We start from the raw sequence: 18115 nt of genomic DNA on the forward strand, positions 1-18115 counted from the left end.
TTTGTATGAAATTAATTGGAAATAGAGCATTAGGTAATTAGAGTGAGTAGTTTTCTTCTGCAACTAGACTTCTTCATGTTTATTCGACTATTTAGCTGTTTTTTAAAGTGTTAATGTTAAAAAAAAAAGAATCACGAACTTTACACGTTTTTTCATTTTAATCACGAAGTTTAAATTTTCTCATTTTCATGCACGAACTACCACTTTTTTTCAAATTCATGCACGGTGCTGAGATGACACTTATTCATTGGTGTAAAATAACCTCCATCCCAGCGAATTATACCAATGGAGTCGTGACACCTTAGCATCGTGCATGAATTTGAGTGGTAGTTCGTGCACGAAAATGAGAAAATTTAAACTGCATGATTAAAATGAAAAAATGTGTAAAGTTGTTGAATTTTTATGATATTAACCCATTTTTAAATAGCATTTGCAAATTTTGGAAGTTTGAGGAATCACGTAGAAAAATAATTTTGAAAGTTTTAAATTTGTTGATTCCAAAAAAATAAAAACATTCGTATTTTTTACAATATTATGGCCAATTTGGCTAGTTTTCAATTTTTCTCTTATATATATCAAAAACATATTTGCCATTTTTTTTCTTTTTAAAAATATTAAGGGCTTTAATGATAAAAAAAATACTAAGCGTTCTTTATATAAATTGCGAGTTTTTTTTTACATAATGCGAAGGAATAAAATAGACTACTTACATTTCACTCAAAAATAAAAAGTTTACTAATCTCAAGACGTAAATGAATTGATAAAACATTTTTCTGACTTAAGTGAGGTTGCGGGTTCGAACTATTTTTATATATGCAGCCATTTAAAACTTAAGGCTAGAGCTTTCTCTCCCGCAAGAGACCTATCCGGCTCGAATGCGGATTAATCTAAATATTGAAGGTTTAAAGGTGTCATTTTATATTTGAAACTCAATCAGGACATTTTATGAGATTATCAAAAAATAAATAAATAAAGTTTTTTTTAAACTAAATAAATAAAGCTTATTTGTAAAGAATATACAAATATTTATGCGTGTTAGCAATTTGAATTGATTTTTTTTTGGATCTTTATAATACTTTTCTAATTTTTGTTTTTATGTTGTAATTCCATTTAATTATTTTAATACTCAATTTAATTTTGTTACTAACTTACCAAAATTTATTTTTTCATACTTTCAAAATTTAAATTATAACCTAAAAATTTAAAAATAACATTAAAGTCTAATTTTAAATCCTCTAAATTTCAACAGTTGAAGCAAAAAAAAAAAACAAGTTTCAAATTAAAAATAATCAGAAAAATAAAATAAAATAGATAGGTATTATACTGAAATAAAAGATTGAAAAAAATTAAATTAGTTAAAAAATTGATAAAATTCAAATAAAATTATCAAATTAAAATTATTATAAAAATTAAAAATTTAGTGCAAAGATTTGAAGTTTTTTCTATTACGCCTAGAGTTGTAAACAAACCTAGCTGTGTTCGTCTCGATAAGAGCTTGGTTTGTGCTCATTCGTATTCTAGACGAACCGAGCTCGAGTTTAATTTTATGTTCGTTAATATAAACGAGTCGAAGATGAATATAGTTGTGTTCGGCTCGTTTACGTTCACGAACAACTCAATTAGTAGTTCGTGAGTAAACTCGTGAACAAGCTCGAATAAGAGCATGTGAACAAGCTCGTATATAATTCACGAACAAACTCGCTTGGATACTCGTTTATGTGTTCGCGAAAAATTCATATTTAAATTAATTTATATAATTATTTTATATAATCCAAAAATTACATAGAGTAAATAAAACTATGTGGTTTTGATATATTCTATCAAAACTACGTAGTTTTGATATAAGAAAACTCATAACCCTAAAATTAAAAAAGATAAACTAAAATATAAAAGTAAAACAATAATCCTAAATTAATAAATAAAAATATACTAAATTTTTAAATATTATTTATTTATAATTTATTTAATTCGTATTTGTGTTTGTTCGTTTAGCTGTTAAACTAAGGAACTCGCGAACGAGAATGTTTACTACTTATCGAGCTCGTTCACGAGTTTATTTGTGAGCTCGTTCACGAGCTTATTTGTGAGCTCGTTCGCGAGTTTGTTCGTTTAGCGGTTAAACGAACGAACACGAGTTTATCACGAACTGAATATGAATACTATAAAATTTAAACGAACCGAATATGAACATTTCATTTAAAACTCGACCGAACATGAACCGAACATTAACACCTTGTTCACTAAACGAGCCTAACATAAACATTCCAAAACTCGGCTTGACTCGGTTCATTTAGACCCCCTATTTACACCTAGACCAGAAAAATTATATATATAAAAACAAAAAAGCAAAACAAATAGTACTAGTAATTACAGAAAATAATTTAGAAAACATTATCTTAGAAGATAAAAATAATAAAAAAATAAAGCCAAAATGAAAAACAACAATCATCATCTCCATATTTCTTCTGTTTTTTGAACGTTATCTCTATTTCTCATTTAGCTTAAGGACAAATCCTCTTTTTTGAATTTGGGGAATTAGGGTTTTGAATTTTGTTTATTCAATCAAATTGCAAAAATGAAACGCAATTGCTGTCACATATCATTAGCATTCTTGCTTAAATTCTTCAATTTCCTTCAAGCATTCATAGGAATTTCAATTATATTATACTCAGCATGGATGCTTAATCAATGGAACCATCGAGCTCCGCCGCCTCCATCTCCGCCGGCGCCAATAGCTCCGTCTCCTTATTCTTTTGACTCTCACTCTCTTCGACCGCTTAATCTCTTTGCTGACGTGGCTTTTCGGTTGGGTGACGATGATGATGGTCTCGGTCTTGATTTATATTCTGCCAAGCTTCCAGCTCCATGGTAATTTAAGGGTTTTAAAGTCAAGGTTAAATTGGCTATTTAGCTTAATTTGGTAATAAATTAATCGGTTGTTTTAATCAATGCTTCAGGATTTTTTCTTTTAATACTAGGAAACTTTAAACATGGTAATTTTGTTTTGTGTGAGGCCTTGTTTGGAAACAAAATTATTTTATTTGTAGCAGTTCATTTCATTTCCTCTTATGGTTTTCAAACCCAGGACGAGAGTTATTCTCAGAAAGAAAAAATGAATAGTTTCTTTTATCATCGGGGAGGGGAGCGAGCGCCTGTGAGAGGAATTGAATTCACGACCTAGCAATCTCTTAGCGCTTATACCATTTGAGCTATAACCCATTGGTAGAAATGAATGGTTTTAATAGAATGAAATTAAATTACGTACGTACGTTCTTTAAAATTTTCAAATGATGTGTTAAGTCTATTGTGCCTTTACTTGTTTATGCATGAGTGAATTAAGGATGTTCAATTTATAAAGAGCAAAAGGTCCAAATGAGTTATTATGCATATTGAAATTCAATACTGTTTTGGCAATTTTCTTTGATGAAATTAGAGTTTAAATTTTTTGTTGGGTGTTTGGTTTGTTATGATTCTGGGTTTATAGGGCTAAAATGTGGAACTAGAGGGACCCTTATTATGTAAGTGTTAATGTATTGTTTTTCTTTGGATGGCAGGTTTATTTATTCGTTTATGGGAGTGGGCGTCATATTGTGTAGTGTTACTCTCATCGGTTGCATTGCAGCTGAGGCTATTAACGGCTGTTGCCTGTGCTTTGTATCCTGCATATTTCAGCTTCTATCTTTATTTATTTGTCTTTGGTTTGTTTTGACTAGTAACTCAATCTACAGTTATTCTTGATTCTCAATTAAGTGCATCTCTTTAAATTATTTTATGATATTAGTATTATATTAGTTAGTGGAAAAGTTCATGCAATTGGATCTTAGCACAATAATTGCATTAGCTGAAGGAGTAAGCAAAATTGGAGAAGATTTAGAATTGTTTTCTTCTCTATTTTCTCCTTGGTTATTAGTAAGCGAACAAATTGAGACAGTTATATCAGATTATAGGATCTCTTGTATTTGGAATTTAACCTGGATATGAAACATGATGAATTCTCAACAATTGAACTGATGATATATTAGTTCCTTTTCTTTTTTAGTCATTTCTTTTATCCTCTGGGAGGACAAGAGTAGAAATAAAAAAATTGCATTGCTTGATTTTAACTCTTGTTTGGTCTGCTTTCGGTTTAATCTCTTCTTGTCATCTTCCTTAACCTCGTAAATAATAGTACACTATACTGAAAATATTGCTCATTCTGCTAGAATCAGCATTGGTGGCTTTTATTGCTATTGATCGCCGTTGGGAGAAGGTGATGTTCTTTAAGCTTGAATCATTCACTATTTGTGTCATCTGTAAACTTATATATTCTCACTTTAACAGGATCTTCCTATTGATCCGACTGGCGAACTCGAAAGCCTTCGGTCTTTTATTGAAGAAAATGTGGATATATGTAAATGGGTTGGCATTACAGTGATCGTAATACAGGTATATGATAATATGACTTAACAAATGATACTTGATCTTTTGTTCAACCAATAATTTGGTAATTTGTGTTCCTAAAAAGTTGTTTACCACACTGGACAATCTTATTCATGCCTGAATTTACCTTGGATTGAAAATGCTTTGAACGACTTGATAGCCTTTTTTCTCTTGTTTGCTATGTACTTCTATAACACAAAATAAGCTCCTAAATTTTTTGATAGCCTTTTTTCTCTTGTTTGCTATGTACTTCTATAACACAAAATAAGCTCCTAAATTTTTTTGATGCTGTGACAGAGGTTTGAGGCTTTATATGGTGCTGTATTTTCTAAAAACTTTGTGTACCTGTTAAGTTGGATGGACTGCTAAGAGAAGCTGTTTGATTAACCACTGCTTCCAATGCCCTAGGATTTGAGACAGTGATAATTAAAAGTCAATTGAAGTAGATGTGATATTGATGCTTTTGATATGTGGAATTGTATGTTCCCTTTATCTTTGAGGACAAAAATCCATAAATGGCAATGTCATTAACTTGAAGATTAGTATAATTGGTCATGCGTTACAAGACCTTGTTCTGTTAAGGAGACTTAATTTTTTCCTTGATCAGTTTTGGAGAGTTCAACGCACAATCATTTTCCATCTATTCTCATTACAATGCTTGTAAAAGAAAATTATCAAGTCGTTTCTCAAGTTTAGATGAATGTTTTTATGTGTTTTTCTCTAAAGACCTTTGATACATCACTACCTAATTGCTGTCCAACGTTTTCCTGCTTTCAGGCACTATCTCTATTACTTGCGATAGTATTGCGAGCAATGAGTTCAACTCGTAGATCAGATTCAGAATTTGAGGATGATTATGAGAGTGCTAGAGGTAGGTCTTGGGAACCGCTTCTAAATCAATCAGGTCAAACCTCAGGGTCAGGGATTCACTCAGACATCTGGAGCTCACGGATGCGAGAGAAGGTATTATTTGCTACCTCATAATTCATAAATTGAATGATCGTTATTTGAGCGTATATATAAATATTAAATTATAAAACTATGAAAATCCCACAATTCTGTTTTTGATTTTTGTTGATCTTAATTGAAAATTGATTATGTTACTGAAATTGATTTATTTGGTAAACTTATTATTGGGAATAAACAATGGCATAATAGATCCCGAGTGTTGAAAGAAAATGGCACAACCTCACGTTTCAGCTGACACCTTTTCCTATAGAATACAATTTGGCTGTTTTCATGAAATGTTTGTGCAATTCGTTCTGCCTCAGCACTCATCAGATGGAATTTCAAGAAGGCAATCAAAGAAGTATTGTCATCTCAATTGTGGAAATACACTAAATTTGAGCCTTTGAACTCTATAACTTCATCAATTCATCAATTCATGCTTTTATCAGGGATGTCTTGAGCAACAATATTATTTGTTGCATTGGATCTCACTTTAGCCTTTTTTATCATTCACTTTTGATTTTTGATCTCACTTGGCCTTCTCATTCTTAATCACTCCCTATCGCTGTCATTTTCTTCCTCCTATTTACTTGCTTGAACTTGTTTCTGATACTAGAAGTAAACATCTCTGTGACCACCTCCTATAAGCTATACAAGCTGATAAAGCATGAATTTCAACATGGATTGGATCTCATGTTGAAGGCGACTGATTTTTGCTGGTGGTTTAGCTGAAAAAAGAGGTTATACTGACTTTGACATGAGCTTCTTTGAAAATTTGTTTGGCCATAACTGAGACAACTTTATCACTGTATTCAATCTCGCTATAACTATTTAACATGTGAAAGATGTGATATTGTTTGACTGTCTAATCAAGTGGCTAGATAATGTCAGCAGCTTAATTTCCACTTTAGTTCAATTTTATTTTGGTCAATTTCTCCACCACTCAATCCCATTCCCTACATCACCCTCTTCCCTACTATTTTAGGCTGTGTGGCCTTTCATAAGTACTTATTTTGTGTTGTATACAAGTTTAGGGGGAAAGTTGCGGCTTGCACAGCCATCAGTACGGGGTTATCTAGTCTTTGTATCAATACTAGCTAAAAGTTTCAACGACCTGGTTTTGCGCTCTTGTTAAGTTAGTTTATCAATGACTATTATTTATTCCATTTGTATGAAATGAAGTATCATTCTCATCCCTGTTCAATTAGCTTATGTGTGTCAAGTTTTGTTTGGGAATTGTATATCTTATGGTGCTCATTCATTTTGCATTGCAGTACGGGCTGAACAGCGGTGACAAAACTAATGCACTGAATCAAAATGTGTCAAGAGCGTGATATCCAGAAATGGAGATTTCAGAAGTCATATCCCCATGAGAGAAAAGGAGTCTTAAGCTCTTTTCCTGACTTACGTAATGTTTCTTTTCATGGAGATTGTGGTGTATATAGGTGTTCGCATGTTTGTTAAAATTATGTATGCTAACTGGGAGCATTCTGTTAAAGGTAGAAGTGTGGTACTGTAGATGTGTTGTTGATATCATCGACGTTGATGCATTTAAGGATCACTTTCCTCATTTTCGGCGAGCAAAAACCTCTCCGATGAAGTAGTAGTTACCAGTTGAGGCACTTGGATGGAAATGATTGCAGTGTAAACGGTTAGAAGGAGTTCTTGTAATATCTGTGTGTTTATTTCTATTTTCCTCTTGCGCCTGCAAGATCTGGATCCTTTTCGGTTTCTGACCTGTTTTTCTGCTAAATTAATCTTACCTTTCTATGATATTAAGTGTTTAATTTGGTTGTTATTAGGATCAATACGAGCGGTTTGACTTCTAAATACTATACATTATTTTTGAAATAGATATAATTTCTATTAAGTCAATTCTGAAGCAGCGACAGAAAGATGTTCGAGTAATATGCAGTATGTTTTGCAGATTGTTCAGCTAAAATGATACGATCACCTAAACCACCAGCAAAATTACTTTTATGATATATAATTTTATTTAAATAAGTTAATACTTTTATAATGTATACTTTTATGATACGATCACCTAAACCACCAGCTAAAAGACGTCGAAAATTGATAATAACTTTCAAAGCGATGATGCCTGAGTAATATTCGATCATACTTATCAAAGGTACTATTCGATCAGGATCACCATCGATCCCATGCCAGATCCTGATCAACGATTTTAGTTTGTTTTTTGAATTTCTTTTGAACTTCTAACCACTATTAGTGTAAAAAGCTTTAATTCGATGTCTTTATTAGACAGTTGATAATCATTTAATTTTATCAAATATTTAAATAAAATTATAAATCTTAGAAATTACTTATATGATGTATAATTTTATTTAAATAAGTCATAGATAATATAAAAATAAAATTACTATGCTACATTAATTTAGTTAATCTTTTGATTAAAATTAAGCTTTTTAATTAAAGTTAATAAAAAAATGACAGAGATCAGAGGAACACTTCCAAATGGTTCACATGATTGAACATCACTTAGACATGTGATTATGCCCTTCACATGCTGTAATTGAATATGTTTCTCCTCACTAAGATCCTACCTTCTTGAAAAGTTGCCGATGACTAGCCTAAAGCTTAATTGTATGCTCAAACAGTGAGCGGTAAACCTCACTCAGAGCGAACTGTCGATAACAATTGCTTCATTAGGCAGACGCCATTACAGCACCGCCCATTCTAAGCAAACGCTAACAACAATAGACTGGAATAGGAGAACCAAATGATATCTACTCATCAGTTCTCCATTATAATAGTATTCAATACATGTCCTAGGAACTCGGAAATCGTTCTTTGTTACGATCATTAATAGAGTGTAAATTTCAAGCAAAACAAAATGGAAAAACAAGCGATTACTGAATTCCTTGACAAGACAATTAGATAGTCCTTTCTATTAAAAAATGTAGGAACATAATCAATGAACATTGATGATCTAAATTACCCCTGCCCAAAAATACAGCACCAGGAACTATCCGAAATCTGAAATATTTTCTCAAGTTGCAATTTCATGACAGATCTTCTAGCATTGTAGCAAATTGGCAGTATTACGATTGTTCCAATAATCTAAGAGGAGGTGACTATTCCAATGATATAAGGGGTAAAATTTCTCTATTATTTTTCATTACTAATTAAGAAACCTGATCTGATGTTTCAATCTTAAAATTTCAAAATAACTATCCGAATCTGTAAACATAGGAACAGGAAACCAACGCTTTACATCTGAATCAGTAACAGAGAGTCTCCAAGGCAGAACATACAGAGCTAAAACAAAAAAAGAGAAACAAATTAAACCTGAACTCATAAAACAAAATCTAGATGCAGATATGCAGTATCCAAAATCAATAAAATTGTGGCAACATAGGAAGACCATGGGAATTCATCGGTTCGCTTCCATAAAAAGATTTTGAAGCTGAACAACTCAATATTAAGTAGCAAACTATATCACTTTGGTAAGCGGAATTAAAATGTTAACATAAAACATATTTAACTCTTATAGAGGACACACTTATTCAAAAAGTTTGAATGAAACGAAAAGTGTTTATCTATATTAACATATCCAACATTCTTTTCTTATTAGCCACGTCCTACGTCTGTCTTGCTGTTTTCTGATTAAACATAAACAGAATAGGGAGTTCCTTTTATCATCTCTTACTTATAAAGTGTGTAGTCATTGGAACATTTGAAATCGACATTCCGACTAGTCTACATTTTATTGTTATAAGGTGTAATTTTGAATGCAAATTTAGGGCATTGACATTTTCTGGTAATTTTGGTACAACTCCTCATAATGCAATGCTTGATTTTCATCATTAGAGTAATTCAAAAATATTATTAATTCTAAAGAAATGGAAACGAAGCCCACAATCTGCGCAATGTCTTCGACTCGTAAAGAAGCCCTTATTCTATGTATCAACATAAGTAGTCAAGAAGTAATATAGGCTCATTGAAAGTAACCAAAAAAAGAAATTATGTTTTATTGTGACTTGTAAAAGATACAATTACATTGTAACATAAATATATACTGATAAGATATTCAATATACTTAACTTACGAAGAAGAGCAAGTGAAGTCAGCTATATTATTCCGCAGGTTTGCTTGGTTTATTCTTGTTACCATATATCAATCCAGTTTCCTGCAAATGAATTCATTCAGTCAATGTTCAGTTCCAATTTCCAAGTGTACAAACAATGCAAAAGAATCAGTTGGATACAATAACTGAAGTAGTCTACCTGTGGATCAGGTATTCGTTTTCGTTTCACAACATATCAATAAGGATCCGAAGCAGCTGCAATTGCTGCTCTTTCCTGCACAAAGAAAAGTGAGAAAATAGAAACAGTTATAAATAACAAAAGAACACAAATCACCACGTACTTTCATGCAAATTCAGATCTAAAACATCATCTGCTTCTCTTCGCTGAAAATCTTGATCCCGTTCACGTGCTTTGCTTCTCTTCAGTGAAAATCTTGATCCCATTTGAGATATGTCAGAGCTTCTATTTACTTCAAATTTCCAGTGTTTAACAGCAGTAAATGCCTAGGACTTAGGTTGTAAAATGCAACTCATTTTATACAGCACTTGAAAATAATTTAAATGTTAACACAAACTCAAATACATAATAATATTCAGTATCATAATTCTGGTGTACAATGCGACAGTAAGGAGTGAAATCAAAGCATTTAGAAAAACTAGAGTTATTGGTCCCCAAACTACAAACACAATTAGGTAACTAAACAACAATGAACAGAGCATATAAATAGAACCTTAACAACTAGAACACGACTTACATCCACCCAACATTTAGGTGGGGTTACATTTTGCTCACAAGTGGGGGAGAGTAGAAAATGAAAGTGCAGCCGAAGAGGGAGAAACAGAGCATCATTACAATGCTTCATTCCTAAATAAACATTGCATATTATAGAAACTTTACAGCTGCAAATGCTAACCAACCTCACATGCCCACCCAACAAACTAGATTTTTTGTTTCCTAGCAAATCTTCTCTCCCTCGGACTCATTTCCATATTTATTTCTAGCTCATTTCCATTGCCAGCCCCACTTTACAATGCAGCTTTAGTGATATCTTTGCTGGACCTGTTGTACTTCATGTGACTCTTCACAAGCTGCCCGGCTGCAATGGCGGACATCAGGGAGAGCTCACCAGCCAAAACTGAGCCAGCTATAATGGTAGCTAGGAGCCTTGAGTTTGATCCTGGCGCCTCTCTATTTGCACCCTTCACACCAAGTAAATTAAGGCAAGCAGACTGAGATGCAAGCTGAGTTCCGCCCCCGATTGTACCCACCTGAAAGGACACAAATCCATTAGCCTTATATTATCAGGCAAAATAAAAAGGAAAAAGAAACCATAGTTACAGTAAAAAAAGGTCTTAAGGCCAATAACCTCAATGGATGGCATGGTCACGGAAATGTGAAGATCTTGTCCATCATTGACAGCTTCCATCATGGTAATGCAGTGAGAGCTCTCTACATTCTGTGCTGGATCCTGGCCGGTAGCAATAAAGATTGCAGAGACTATGTTGCCTGCATGGGCATTAAATCCACCCAAAGCACCGGCAACAGCAGAACCAGCAAGATTCTTGAGCATGTTGAGTTCAACAAGGGAAGCAACATTAGTTTTCAACACCTTCTTCACTACCTCTTCCTTGATAATTGCCTCACAAACAACCGACTTGCCACGTCCTTCAATCCAGTTTACAGCAGCAGGCTTTTTGTCCGAACAAAAGTTTCCTAGCAGATTGAGAAACCAATCAAGCCATAAATCTTATGGAATACACCTCATACAGCTACCAAAATTCCAACAAAGTTCCACCCTTTAGAATTATACGGCTCACTACCACTTGATGCATGTGCAATCTATAACTTAAGTATATTTAATAGCAAGAAAAAATGAAAACAATAAGATGAAATCATGTCAGCAAGCTACAGACTTGCAAAAATCCCGGACAAAGGAGAGCTCAAACAGTCATCCAACTATATTTTCCGCATGGTCAGTGACACAAAAATTAATGAAACTAACTACTTCCACAGAAAGAAAGCTAGAAAAGAGAAAAAAAATATGATGGAACCAAGATAAGAACAATGGTAATGCAAAATATGCCAGAAGGGGAAATTTTTGAAGCTCTGCATTAAAGTCGAAACTGTATATAAACATGAAACGTCATTCACGAAATTCCCCCGTCCATCGATGGGAAGGAAATTAAAAGATGAATATTCCATTTTCAGATTTGGACAAACTTTATTTTAAGGCCAGAAGAATATGACAGCTTCTGTTTATGTTATCGGCCAAAACTGCAAGACAGGCCAACTTCCGAAGCTAAATAAACAGTCAAATACTGGAAATTTACCTGAGATGCCAATAACATCCATATCAGGAAAATCATTTTGAAGAAAGTCGAGAACGTTTTGAACCCCTTTGGAGACCATATTCATCCCCATAGCATCGCCAGTGCCGCATCTGAATCTCATGTATAGATTCTTACCGGCAATAGAGCATCGAATACCTTGAAGCTTTGCGAATCTGCTTGACCTGCAAATCATCAATAATTTATAACTCCTAATTCAGTTTGCTGACTTTCTTTTCAATAGCAAATAATATTTTAAATAAAACTACATCTTTTTAATGTCCGAATATGCATCAACATCAACAAAAGAATTACTAAAACTGAAGCATTTTGAATAATTCCTATATAAAGAAACAAACCTATTAAAAACGACGGATAATGTATCAAAATTGTCAGGATTCTCCAAGAAAAACTTCAAATCAGCAGCTCTTGTGACGGACCCAAATCTAACGACAGGCGCTCTGGTCATACCATCCTTGAGCAGCACGCTGGTCGCCCCACCCGAAAAGTAGATCGCTTTACACCCTCTGTTAGTACTCGCTACCAAACAACCCTCTGTAGTCGCCATCGGAACAGAGTACTCCCGCCCGTCTAGCAACAGCGGCCCCGCGATGCCGACCGGAATCTGCACGTACCCGACTGGCATTTCGCAGCATTGCCCTAAAATCGACTCATAATCGAATCCTTCTAGCGGCAAACCCTCGAGCGACCGCCCCATCATCCTCTGCAAGGCCAGCCGCCTCACTGTGGCAGCGCGTTTGCAGTCGCCCAGCTTCGATTCAAGCGAATAAGACGGAATGGTTCCATCGATTACGGACTTCACAATCTCTTCGTCTTCCTCGGAGGCGGCTGCATGCGTAATTCCGGGCTCCGGAATGCGCAATGCGGCAGGCGGGCAAGTAAGAAGGCGGTGATCTTCGTTGATGAGGTAATTAGGATCGGAATCGTCGAGGTCCCACGCGTCAGGAGAAGCGCGTGCGATGAATGACTGGACAAAATCGATTCCGAAAAAACCGAGCAGGTAAATGAAAGAGGCAATGAGAGAGACAATGGCGATAATTTCGGAGAGCGTAACGACGTGAAGCGGAGTGGAATTGCGGATCTTGTCGCGCCACCGGTGGAGAAGGTAATAGGCGACGGAGAAGAATAAGCTGAAGAATATTGCATTTGTCAGGTACAGCGGTACTGGAAGAGCGTCCGATGCTTTTCGAGTCGGCGACGGAGAACGGTCCTCCACTGGCTTCCGTTGGTGGATCCGCCCGTTGCGGTTGACGGGGGGACGTGATGGTTCAGACGGAGGACGCCGGCTGGTGTCCATTTTTAGAGAGGATGAAAACGAAAAGACAGACGCGGAAATAAAAAATAAGAGAAGAAAAAGGAGAAGGAATTTGGGTGGTTAGAAAAAAAACTGTATTTTACAAATAATATTATTAATATTATAATAATTTCTTTTTATATTTTAAATAGTTTTCAATATAATTATTACTATTATTTGAGATAAATCTATAAGTAAAGTTAACTCTCCAATTATTAATATACGTAGTGAATTAAAAATTTATTAATTATTAAAATTATTAAATTATTAAATTTGTACAGAAAAAATTATATAAAATATAAAATATATTTTAAAGCATTGCATTCGTAGATCTAATATTAATGTTATATTATAAAAAATCACTTAAATACATTTTACAATCACTCAATTCAAAATAAATAATTTTTTATTCAGTTTAAAAAAAATATTAAATTGATATTAAATTAATAAATGATTATCAAGAAGTTATATTCATGAAATAAAATAATTTATAATTTTTTTTATATTAGGGATGTTTGACTTACTTTTAGTTGCTCATCTAATAATTTTTCTTAAAATTTTTTCAAATGAATAAAAATAAATAAAAAAATAATAATTCAATAATATTTCAGCTTCCACCCTACATATCAAGGATAATATTATACTAATAGATCATCAACGATGACACCTTATGAAAGATATAGTGGTAATAGCAAGAGACAAATACAATAGAAATGACGAATATGCAAAAAATTGCACATAATTTGTTTCTAAAAAAATTAGTCTAGCTGTACCAAGTTATTAACATTCCTTATTTATAGAATGAGATTCCAACTAAGCATATGAGAAGCTTTTTATTTTAATAGTAAAAAATTAGGTTAAGTATTGAACAATATTTTTATGTCTCATATATAAATAAAATCAATCTATTATTTATATATATATATATATATATATATATATATATATATATATATATTTCTTTAAAAAATTTCTCTAATAATTAATATTTATATGAAATTTATTTTAAATTTTATTAATTATTAAATAATTGAATTATTAATTATTGACGTGGAACGAAATTGTTTCTTTCAATTTTTATTAATTATTAAAATTATTAATTTATTGCATATTAACTATTAAAGGGTCTACTGTAATTATTAGCAGAAAATTAATGGAGATTAATTAGTGCTACTATACACTTTTTAGACATGCAAATTATGGTCTGAAAGGGGCGGGGGCGAACTCCCAGCGTCAAAATTAAATATAAAAATTGCGATGCGCAAGTGACGATCAATAAAAACCAAAAACAAGCTATAAATTATAACTATAAAAAATAACTCAAATCCTATAAGCATTAAGCAATAAATATTTTTTTCAATTATTAAAAAAAAGATAAATGTCATGATTTTTGGGTAATTGATTCTGAAGATCATTGAACTTTCGATTTTTTTCATTTCAGTTATTAAACTATTTTTTTTTAATCACTGAACTTTCAAATTTTTTCACTTTGATATTTTTCGGCCAAAAATACTTAGATGGCAGCCTGAAGTATTTATTTTTTACCTGAAAACTTGCCATTTATGCATAATTTGACCTAAAACTCATTTTCAAAATGAAATTATGTATATGTGATAAATTTTCAAAGTAAAACTAGCAAATTTTAGTGGCCACATGTCAATTTCCGGCTGCCAACTAAGTTTTTGGTACTGAAATATTAAAATAAAAAAATGAAAATTCAATGATCGAAAATAAAAAAAATAGTTTAATAACTGAAATAAAAAATTTGGAAAGTTTAGTGATGGTCTGAATTAATTACCCTGATTTTTGAGAAAATAAATTTTAAAAGTAATGAAAAACAAATAGGAAAGCTCTTATGTATAGAATCTGGTTTGAAGAGGGTTGATATAGAAATTATCGAGGAAGAGCTAACATAATATTTTTTTAATATAATAAATTTTAGTATAAATTTTTTTTATTACCTGCTTAACTGCACATGCAAAAATTATACCATTTGAATATAACAACACCCTCACTCTAAACTACTTGTTCATCGGCTTGAGTATTCGCACAGACCCGTCTAAATTCGGTCCAAACCCCAGTTTTTTAAGGCCGGGCTTGAATAATTATTTTTTGTTCTAATTCCAGTACGAGTCCGAGTCTGAAAAAAGTCTGCTATTTTATGGGCGGATTCGGACATTTATTTTTATATATTTTGCATGTAAGCTCGCCTAAGTCCGGTCTGAGCTCGCAAATATATGATTTTAAGGCCGGATTTGAGTAGGAAACACAAATCCCGAGCCGGGCTCGGGCTGGGGTTTGACTTCTATAAAAAAATGAAAAAGTCTGGCGGGTCCTGTCCGAGTTCGGCCCATGAACAGGTCTATTTTGGACCATTGCTTGATCTATTTTTTTAATTGTAACGTTAACTGCAAAATAAGAGATAATGTCAATGTTTTCCCACTTATTCTTATGACATCTTCTCTACTTTTTCGTTTTTTTTAATATTCTTATAAAATTTTCATCCTCTTTTTTAGTTCCATTGCCGTGTTGATTGTTCAGTATAATCTTACTGTTATCCAATTTGATTCTTATTTCATAGGATAAGAAAAATTGTAATACCCCAAAATATTTAAGTATTTAATTGGACCACGTGTCCAGTTTTGAGTCGCCAGAGTGACGATAACGGAAAGTCTTCCGATAAAAATAAGATAAATAAGTTTTAGTAGATCGGCTTTGAAAGAGATTATAGCAAAGACTTAACATTATATTTCAGTTCTAAAGTTGGAATTGAAATTAGAAAAGAAAAATGTCAAGAAAAGCTCGAAATGAGGTACATGGACTAAAGTGGTAATTTAGCCACTATGACTTAAAATGGAAATTATTTCGCCAAGGTCCGCGAAATGTTTTATAGTATATGTGGTAAAAGTTTCGGGTCAATCGGAGACCTTTTAAAATTTGGACGCGGATACGTTTTGGGCTAAATTGTAACTTTTGAAAAGTTCAAGGGCCAAAATGTAAATTAGCCAAATAAATCTCGATAATAGTAATTAAAAGATTATTGACGGGAAATAATAATTATAGATTAGTATTATTTATTTGGATATAAATAATACGTAAGTAATTGAGTTAAAAGAATAATTTAACCGTTTGGTTAAATTAGAAAGTTTAAAAGAGAATTGGTTTAAGTTAAATAAATGAGGGATTAAAAGGGACAATTAACCATCATATATATATATTCATTCCTTAAGAATAAGGAAAAGAAAGGATCAGAAGAGGGAGAAGGAAGGTTACAGAGGGATTTGACGATCCCTTTCGATCCGTCGCGGTTTCGCCGTTTCTCGTCCAAATCGCGAGTTCTTTATATCGATTCGTCCAGAATTCGACTCTCTATCATCGTTAAGCTTTAAATCGAGGTAAGCTTGACGTTTTTATTGTGAGAATTAGTAAATTAGGATTATTTCGTTTAAACGAATTAAACGAATTGTAATCGCGTTTCTATACTCGTTTTTGGTGAGATATAGATTGGATTATGTGTTAAAATGAAGCGTAAGCATGTCGGGAGTGTCGGAAAGCGGCGCAGCGCCCGGAAAATGACTTTTCCGGGGGCTGTCAAGGGTGTGCGTTCGCACACATTGAGTGTGCGATCGCACACTCCTTGAATTTTGGGGTGTGCGTTCGCACACTCATTGTGTGCGTTCGCACACTACCCAAATGTTGCCAGATTCAGAAACCCTACGGTCAGTTTATAGATTTGCCTCTTAGGAACGCCTCTGTCCAATTTTATCTCGATCCAACGGTTCAATTGGGAGAGATCGTCGTTTTACTAAACAGTGTCAGTGCGCAGGCAGCACCTGCGCATTGTCCTGAAAACTACTTGAAACTTCATCGGAATGAAACTAAACCCTAAAGTTTGAAGGTATCATACGTATTGGAATACGATTAAGAGATATAACAAGTATCTCGACTAAGTATTAGAATACGATTAAGGTTAAAAGTCGTATTTGAACTACGATTATATTAATCTAAGTTTATAACTTAGGGTTTTGATATTGAGCCTACGTTTATGGATTAAACGAACAGGTAACTCGACTAAGTAACTGACGTATCGACGAGCTACCAAGCCATTGGGCCGGAGTGGTTACGTGATTGGACAATGCATGGAGCTTACGCTTGCGGGATTATAATAATGCAGTTTTGGATAGCGGTCACTGTGAGTGGCAAATTTACTTTCGTGTATTATTAGTATAAAAGTTATTTTCTTATATTATGAGTATTGTTATTAAATATCTCGTGTCTATATGATTTGCTCGTATAAGCTGTTTTGTTTGATAGATTTGATTATATGAATGTTGTTGTATTCGTTATTTTGGAGATAAGTGTCTATGTGCGGTCCGAAGAGACCAACTACCTATTGGGTGTCAATAGGCTACATGATCATTGGTGAGTCAGTCTAGAGTACCTGACTTTATGATTAAGAGTTAATATATGTTTATGCATAATATGTTATGAATTCGATACGAGAGTGAACTCGGCTACGGTGTAGTCTGGAAGTCCCCGTATCTAGTGGGCTGGGCCCACCAGTGGCTGGGCCACCAGTGAGTTGGACTCACACTTTATGATTTCGATACGAGTGAGCACTCGGCTACGGTGTAGTCTGGAAGTCCCCGTATCTAGTGAGTTGGACTCACACTTTTAAAATTAATAATGTTTGCTTATATCATAAATTTATATATGTATTAAGCGTATAACGCTATATTTTGATACTACTATAAGTAACTTGCAAACTCACTCAGTATTTTCCCAAATACTGACCCCTCACTCTGATGTTTGCAGGTAAGCAGAGTCGGATCAGACAAACCATCTCCATTGTGCCAGAAGTCATTGGACTTGCACAAGCATGAGTTCCTAGAGCTGCAGTAGTCAGTAGATGTCAGTATTAGATAAACATTTGGATTTCAAATAGTTAGTTTTGAATGTAAACTGTAATATGATATTTTAATATCTTCAATTATATTATGTAAAAGAGTTTTCTAAAAAGGTTTATATATGATATTATAATTTTAAATGCAAAAAAA

The 18115-nt window shown here is 33.4% G+C and overlaps 2 protein-coding genes across 2 annotated transcripts; one reads left to right on the forward strand and one right to left on the reverse strand.

Moving 5' to 3' along the window:
* Window positions 1–2439: 2439 nt before the first annotated feature.
* LOC126656568 (tetraspanin-18) lies at window positions 2440–7165 on the forward strand. The gene is made up of 6 exons (XM_050351163.2): window positions 2440–2868; window positions 3555–3654; window positions 4169–4249; window positions 4321–4425; window positions 5197–5382; window positions 6642–7165. Exons 1-6 carry the CDS (start codon window positions 2576–2578, stop codon window positions 6699–6701), a joined length of 825 nt encoding a protein of 274 aa, XP_050207120.1. The 5' UTR covers window positions 2440–2575; the 3' UTR covers window positions 6702–7165.
* Window positions 7166–9971: 2806 nt separating this feature from the next.
* LOC126655495 (3-hydroxy-3-methylglutaryl-coenzyme A reductase 1) lies at window positions 9972–13117 on the reverse strand. The gene is made up of 4 exons (XM_050349708.2): window positions 12103–13117; window positions 11747–11928; window positions 10783–11129; window positions 9972–10684 (listed from the first exon to the last, which is right to left on the reverse strand). Exons 1-4 carry the CDS (start codon window positions 13059–13061, stop codon window positions 10442–10444), a joined length of 1731 nt encoding a protein of 576 aa, XP_050205665.1. The 5' UTR covers window positions 13062–13117; the 3' UTR covers window positions 9972–10441.
* Window positions 13118–18115: the final 4998 nt, after the last annotated feature.

This window comes from Mercurialis annua, linkage group LG7 (assembly GCF_937616625.2).
Source record: "Mercurialis annua linkage group LG7, ddMerAnnu1.2, whole genome shotgun sequence".
NCBI lineage: Eukaryota > Viridiplantae > Streptophyta > Magnoliopsida > Malpighiales > Euphorbiaceae > Mercurialis > Mercurialis annua.